At 43.4% G+C, this 8,206-nt stretch overlaps 1 protein-coding gene across 1 annotated transcript in view; it reads right to left on the bottom strand.

Moving 5' to 3' along the window:
• LOC101357021 (cytochrome c oxidase assembly factor 7) overlaps positions 1-7,055 on the bottom strand; it is an 18,506-nt gene extending 11,451 nt beyond the window's left edge. The window contains exons 1-2 of the mRNA XM_004371726.2: positions 6,889-7,055; positions 3,864-4,004 (exon numbers count right to left, since the gene is read on the bottom strand). Of these exons, the coding sequence (XP_004371783.1) occupies positions 3,864-4,004; positions 6,889-6,994 (247 nt within the window). The 5' untranslated portion in view covers positions 6,995-7,055. The remainder of the gene's footprint in view (positions 1-3,863; positions 4,005-6,888) is intronic.
• Between the last annotated feature and the right edge of the window lie 1,151 nt (positions 7,056-8,206).

Here is an 8,206-nt window from a genome sequence, read left to right as displayed (position 1 = left end):
TAAAATCTACAAGATGCTGCAAAACCTCAACAACAAAAAGACAAATAACCCAATTACAAAATGGGCAAAGGATATGAACAGGCACTTCACCAAAGTAGATATTCAGGCTGCTAACAGACACATGAGGAAATGCTCACGATTAGCCATTAGAGAAATGCAGATCAAAACTATAATGAGGTATCATCTCACCCTAACAAGGCTAGCATTAATCTAAAAAAACACAAAATAATAAACACTGGAGAGGTTGTGGAGAAACTGGAACACTTACACACTGTTGGCGGGAATGTAAAATGGTATAACCACTTTGGAAATCTATCTGGCACTTCCTTAAAAAGCTAGAAACAGAAGTACCATATGATCCAGCTATACCGCTCCTTGGAATATAACCTAAAGAAATAAGAGCTGTCACACGAATAGATATATGCACACCCACGTTCACTGCAGCACTGTTTACAACAGCGAAAAGATGGAAACAACCTAGGTGCCCATCAATGGACGAATGGATAAACAAATTATGGTATAGCCAGACAATGGAATACTATGCAACGATAAAGAACAACGATGAAGCCGTGAAACATCTTATAACATGGAGGAATCTAAGGTCATTATGCTGAATGAATTTAGTCAGTCACAGAAGGACAAATATTATATAAGACCACTATCGTAAGAACTGAAGGAAGGGTTTAAACACATAAGAAAACACTCTGATGGTTACCAGGGTGGGGAGGGAGGGTGAGGATTATTTGCTAACTAGATAGTAGATAAGAATTACCTTAGGTGAAGGGAAGGATGGCACACACTACAGGTGAAGTCAGCACAACTGGACTAAACCAAAGCGAAGAAGTTTCCTGAATATGATCAAACACTTTGAGGGACACAGTAGCAGAAGTAGGGGTCTTGGGACCATGCTTTCATGGGACATCTTGGTCAACTGGCATAACAAAGCTAATTAAGAAAACGTTCTGCATCCTACTTTGGTGAGTGGCATCTGGGGTCTTAAAAGCTTGCAAGCAGCCATCTAAGATGCATCAACTGGTCCCACCCACCTGGAATAAAGGAAAATGAACATCAAAGACACAAGGAAAGTATTAGCCCAAGAGACAGAAACGGCCACATAAAGCAGAGACTTGATCAGCCTGAGACCAGAAGAACTAGATGGTTCCCGGCTACCACCAATGACCGCCCTGACAGAGAACACAACAGAGTCCTTGATGGAGCAGGAGAAAGGTGAGGTGCAGAACTCAAATTCTAGTAAGAAGACCAGACTTAATGGTCTGACTGAGACTGCAGGAACCCCAGAAAGCATGGCCCCTGGATTCTCTATCAGCCCAGAACTAAAACAATTTCCAAGGCCAACTCTTCACACAGGGACTGGACTGGACTGCAGGACATAAAGTGATACTTGTGAGGAGTGTGCCTCTTAGCTCAAGTAGATAACAAGAGACTAAACAGGCAGCTTCTGTCCAGAGATGAGATGGGAAGGCAGAGAGGGTTAGGAGCTGGTTGAATGGACACGGGAATCAGGGGTGGAAAGGAGGAGTGTGCTGTCACAGTATAGGGAGAGCAATTAGGGTCACATAACAATATATGTATAAATTTTTATATGAGAAAAAAATAAAAAGAAAAAAGAAAAGATAATAAAACATGGTATATAGACAAAAGGAACCCAAAATTCTACCAAGACAATAACTAGGAACATGGTTGTTCTTTTTTTTTTTTGCACATTGTATTACATAGCTGAGTTCACACAATGTATAATTTTGCACTAGGCTTCCTTCTCTAAACATTATATCATCAACTTTTCCTCGTATCAATAAAAATTCTTGAGAAATAGTGTTTTTTAATGAGCTATAAAATAATCCATCCAACAGAAGTACCACTATTTATTTATTTAAGCTGCTATTGTTGGAATGCAGGGTTGTTTCTTTTTTTACGGTATGACTATATGTACTGCAGTCATATATTACTTAAACCCATTGCCATCAAGTCAATTCCAACTCACAGCGACCCTACAGGACGGAGCAGAACTGCCCCACAGAATTTCCAAGGAGCGCCTGGTGGATTCGAACTGCCAACCTTTTCGTTAGCACAGTAGCTCTTAACCACTATGCCACCAAGGTTTCCATTTTACTTGTAAGTTATAAATAAAAGCAGAATTTTGGCAGATAAATAATGCTGTGGTGAATAACTCTGTATATATCCTCTTTCTGTATTTCTAACTACTTCCTCAGAAAAGGATGCTAGAAGGAGAATTACTAGTTCAAGAAATGCTCCTCTGCTCCAGCAAGGGAACCTAATATTCCTGTTGCTGCTGAACTTTTCTTTAAAATGGAGACCATCACAGACCCCATGTCTCACGTGAAAGCAGAAATGGTCCACACACCTCCAGAGAATTAAGTCATTATCTTCATCAAGCTTTCACTGAGTACCTTTCTAAACCAGGGTTTTGCTGGGCACTGGGAATAAGGGATGAATGAATCATATTATCCTAAAGGAGCTCCTCATTTAGTGAAAGGAAAAAAAAAACACAGCTGTCCATTAAAGATCATGAACCCGCTGAGTGGTGCAAACAGTTAAGCGCTTGACTACTAGCTGAAAGGTTGGTGGTTCGAACCTACCCAGAGGCACCTCAGAAGACAGGCCTGGCAATCTGCTTCCAAAAGGTCATAGCCTTAAAAACTCTATGGAGCAGTTCCACTCTGCACAAATGAGGTGCAGAATTGACTTGACAGCAACTAACAACAACATTAAAGATCATATTCCCTACTTGTAGTGGCTTTAAAATATGTCCATAAATTCTTTGATATTCCTCCCTTCCAGGGGTGGAATTTAATTCCTCTCCCCTTAGTGTGGGCTATATTTAATGACTCACTTCTAATAAACGGAATGTGATAGAAATGAAAAAAGTGTGAGTTTTAAGGGTAGTCATAAAAGACACTGCAGATTCCATCTTGCTCGCTCTTAGATCACCCGCTCTAGAGAAAGCCAGCTGACATGTCACGAGGACACTCAAACAGCCCTATGGAGGAGCCATGTGGCAAAGAATTGAGGTCTTTGCTAACAGCCATGTGAGTAAGCCGTCTTAGAACTGTATCCTCCAGCCCCAGTCAAGCCTTCAAATGACTGCAGCCCTGGCTGATGTCTGGAAACACTCAGCTAAGTGCTCCTAAATTCCTGACCCACAAAACTATGAGATAATAAATATCTGATGGGACAATCTGTTATATAGCAATAAATAAAATACTACTCTAGTTATAGCTGCAATTGGGGCATGAGGAGAAAAAGACAGAAGGAAGGGAGTTAATAATTATTGATCCCTTACTCTGTGATATTACCCTCGTGGCACAGTGGTTGAGAGTTCGGCTGCTAATCAAAAGGTTGGCAGTTTGAATCCACCAGATGTTCCTTGGAAACCCTATGGGACAATTCTACTCTGTCCTACAGGGTCACTATGAGTCGGCATCAACTCGACAGCAGCGGGTTTTTTGGTTTACTCTGTGCCAGGCAGTGTTTTCACCTAAATTATCCTATTTTATCCTCACCAACAGCCCTAGGAGACAAGTTCTATTTCCCCCATTTCACAGGTAATAAAACTAAGGCACAGAGTTAAAGTGCTGGCTCAAAGGTCCCACTACTTGCAAAAAGCATTCTCTCAGGGCTGTTTAACTGGAAATACTGTGCTCTTCCCTCATTTCCCTCATCATTCTGCTGAATTCTTGTCTGTAAATCTTCTTAAAATGTGCTTTCCCAAGGAACCCCTTGGGGAAGGACCCCTCTGTGAAGAGGGCTCAGCATGAGGCCTAGAATGTGATGCCAGCAGTGGTGTCAACAACAAGGACCAAAGAAAGCAGGATTCTCCTTACCTTTCCCAGTCACATAATAGGTCCCCAGTTTGTAGCAGCTATCACTGTGCTGGTTCTCTTCACAGTTGAACTTCATCACCTTGGCAGCCTCATCAAAATTCTTCTGGATCCCTTCTAAATAGTCCACCAGACGATAGCAACCTGTGAAGAGAAGACAAGAGTTGCTCTTCATGTCTGGGGCTGCTGCTAGCGGTGGAGAGGACCTAGGTGTGGCAACTTGACCTTACCACAAAGAATGTAGGAGGTGTTCAGCCACTCCTACAAATGGCACCATCTCTCTAGCCAGAGACTGAGAAATGTAGGGACTGGAGAGACCCAGGCTCCTGCACTGGCTTCACCACTCATCAGGTCTGCTGCTTCCTGTTAGTCAGGCCCAAAGACCTACTAACTTCCAGGACTGAAACTCTGCCAGCTTTGGAACTTCCTCTCAGGGTGTTCAACAGTAAAACACTGAAAACCATAGGGGCCCCCAGGCTAGTCTTCAGAGCAGCAAGAAGGTGCTGCTGAGATGATGATACCTTACTACTCCGCCAGACTGAGAACCTGAAGCCCCAAGAGAGGGTAGAGAGCAGCTAACAAAGAAGTTGGAAATAGGCTTCTTCTCCCAGCAGTCTCCCAGTCCCAGTGAGTCTCTCCCTTTAACATCTCTCCCCTCTGTCCCCTCCTCTTCATACCCAATGACACTGCATATCATCTCTCATTCATTCTTATCCAACAGATATCTGAGCATCTATGTATGTCCATATATCAGATACCATTCTAGATGCTGGGGAATCAATCACTTGCCCTCTTAAAATTTATATTCTAGAGAAAGAAACAGACAATAAAATAAGTAAATAAGTGAACAAGATATTTTCAAACAGTACTAAGTATTAGGAATGAAATAAAACAAGATGATGAGTTAGTTGTGCGTGTTGAGGAAATGGCTAACACAGACTGGGTGATCAAAGAGGGCCTCATTGAGGACATAATGTCTCAGCTGAGCGAGACCTGAATGGAGAGAAAGTGCTAGGTATTTAAAGACACTAAGGTGGGGACGGGGCAAAAAGTTCCAGGCACAAGGAGCAGTAAATACAATGACCCGAAAGAGGAAAATAAGATTGGCATGAACAATATATGATGTAGCTAAACTGAGGAGGAAAGGAGCAGAAAATGAGGAGAAAAAGGCAGATCATGGAGTCCTGTAGAACACAGGAAGGAGTTAAGATTTTATGCCAAGTGCAGCAGAAAACCACTGGAGGGTTTTAGGCAGAGCAATGATATAATGATTTGCAATTTTTAAAGGTTGCTCTGGTAAACATGTTTGTGTATGTCTGGGTGAGAATGGAGGAAGTTAATGTGTAGGGAATGTATTTTGGCACTAATAACAAATGTGTTATTTCTGTTATTTAAAAATCTAATAAACATTTCATATAATAAAATTGAAATCTTACTGTCTGCAAGGAAAAAATAGATTATAAGGGAGTGAGGTTGGAAACAGACCAGTTAGAAGGCTATTTTAATTATACAGGAGAGAAATTATGGTGACTTTCAAAGAAACTATGCTTAACCGTACCTATAGTTAACTATAGTCTCCTGTTAGGTTCTTCTTCTAAATAGCCCCCAGCCAATCCTTCTTATATCTCCACCTTCCTCCCTCCATTGCTCTGTATATACTCCATAGCACATGACCAGAAACTCTCTCCTCAAACAACATGTATGGCTCTCCATGGCCTAGAGAATAAAAATAAACTCCTTACACAAGCATTCAAAGCCTGACATATGGTGGCCCCAGGCTCCCCCTTCAACAAACTTAACTCTGACTGCATCCTGTTTTCAATGTCCCAAAGACAGCATTTTCTTCTCCCACCATCTCCTCCATTTCATCAACACCTGCCTATCCCTCTGGAGCCCTGGTGGCGCAATGGTTAAGAGCTCAGCTGCTAACCAAAAGGTCAGCAGTTCCAATCCACCAGCCACTCCTTGGAAACCCTATGGGGCAGTTCTACTCTGTCCAATAGGGTCACTATGAGTCAGAACCGACTCGACAGCAACAGGTTTTGGTCTGGTTTGCCTGTCCCTCCAGGCCTCCCCCAGAAGTCTTCCCCAACCACTCCACTCCTCAGTAGCTGACTCCTCTGAATTCTTTCTACCCTTAGGAACATGGACTAGCCCTCAAAGAACAACCCCGGGTTCTTTTTAAGGCATCATACTAGAGAACAACTCTGTCTAGTTAGTTAGCTTCAGGAAATTGCTATATCTTGTTCTGGAAACTAGACTGCAAACTATTAGAAAGTATGGTCAATATCATTATTTTTGTAATTGCTACTATTTTGATAAAATAGGAAGAAAACGAGCCAAAGGCATTGGCTGCTCTGGGTGGCCTTCTCCAGGCCCACTATCCACCCATACACTCAAGTTAACACAATGTTCACAGAACACACAGGGTAGATTCCTGCCTCAGGGCCTTTTCACTAGCTATTTTGTCTGCCTAGCACCTTTCTGCACGGTTCACTCTTTCCTTGTCCAAGGCTTTGTTCAAATGGTAATTTCTCAGTGATTCCCCAAACACGGAATTTAAAATTGCGCTCCTGAACTCCTGATCCTTCCAGCCCCGTTCTTCTTCCCACTGCACTTAGACTTTTTAACCGTTTCATTTATTTCCGCTTGTTTATTGTCTGATTCCTCACATTAGAATGTTAAGTTCAATAAAGACAGGGAATTTTATCTGTTCAGTGATGTATCCCCATCCCTTCTGCCCAAAATACCCCAAGCACATCTTCTCTTCCTTCCTGCCTCCAGGCCGGGTCACCGCTGAGCATTCACCCTCAGCGTATCCCAAAAGTCCTCATGGAACCCGACACTACCCCTCTTTCCCTTCCTCTCCCTCCCACAGGACCATGAGTATCCCACATGCGCCGTCCCGATGTGTCCTCTGCCCGTGACGTGAGCCGTTCCAGACTCCCCGCTTCAGAGATCACTCACGTGACCCCTCCAGCCCACTCCCTTCCCCCACGTGTCGCCAGGCCGCGCCGGCGGCGCTCACCGTCTGGGTCCTTCTCGCGGTAGCACTGGTAGTTGCATTCCACCTCCATATTCTGCAGAAAAGACTTCACCTGCTCTTCGTCCTGGAAGTCCACAACCCCGGCCATGGCTGTTGCTTACCCAGTCGTGGTTACCCAGGCGCTCCCCGCCGCACACCCGCCCCACGGTCAAGTGAGCCAACGAGGAGGCGGGGCTTGGGAAAGCCTTGTCGCGAGGTCTGCCCTTTCCCCGGGATTCCTCAAGGCCGAGTGCAGGAAGCTGGGCTTCCCGTCAGTCCTTGCGCTGTTAAAGTCTGGCTATTATGTCTCTTCCGCTTCTAACTCATTACTAGAGGTGGTGGCGGTGTTTCTACAGCGTTTTAAAGATGCCTGCTTTGTGGCCTTAATGATTTTCTGCCCGCAGTCATTTATCCATTCATACATCCATTCATTTGCTGGTTCAGTAATCCCCAAACGCCTGTTTGCCTAACCAGGCGCTTGGTTCTAGGAATACAACAGCTAGGAAGTATGGTCCCTGCCTTCAGACACCTTACAGTTTCGTAGGAATACATTCATTCATTCATTTATTCAGCAAACAATTTTTAGCACCTACTATGTGCCAGGCATAGCTGGACAAAGCAATAATTATAAACCTGTACAAGTGACATGGGAAGTCTGGTCCATCTCTATACTCTTCCCAGACCTACCCGTCCCCAACATGAATGACCTAAGGAGTGAATGGGTGTGGGAAATGAAGACTAGAACACAGTGTAGTACGGTTTGTAGTCGTAATAAATACTGTTATCCTAGCGAATATTTAAACAGCACTGAACTTTATCCCAGACTCTATTCTAGACTTTTATACAAATTAATTTTCACAGTGACACTATGGAGTAGGTGTTATTATTATCCCCAGTCTCAGATTAGGAAACTGAGGTAGAGGTTAAGTAACTTGTCCAAGGTCACACAGTAAGTGATGGGAGTTGGTATGCAATAAATAAATATATTATTATGCTTTAGGTGAAAGTTTACAGAGCAAATTAGTTTTCCGTTCAATAGTTTGCACATAAAGTGTTTCATGGCCTTGGTTTCATTCTGCACAATGTATCAGAACTCTCCTCATTTCCGCCCTGGTTTCCCCATTTTCTTTCCTCCTGATTTTCTAACACTTCCTGCTTTCGCATCTTTGCTTTTGGGCAGATAATGCCCTTTTGATCTTGTATAATTGATTATTCTAAGAAGTACGTTCTATGCGGGTGTTATTGTTTATCTTATGTGCTTGTCTATTATTTGGCTGGGAGGTGGTCTCCTGGAATGGCCTCCTTCCCAGGTCAGAAGGGT

This window comes from Trichechus manatus, unplaced genomic scaffold (genome assembly GCF_000243295.1).
Source record: "Trichechus manatus latirostris isolate Lorelei unplaced genomic scaffold, TriManLat1.0 scaffold00015, whole genome shotgun sequence".
In the NCBI taxonomy this organism is placed as follows: domain Eukaryota; kingdom Metazoa; phylum Chordata; class Mammalia; order Sirenia; family Trichechidae; genus Trichechus; species Trichechus manatus.
Note: the sequence above shows the minus strand (reverse complement) of the source record. Positions and strands in the feature narration are given on the sequence as shown.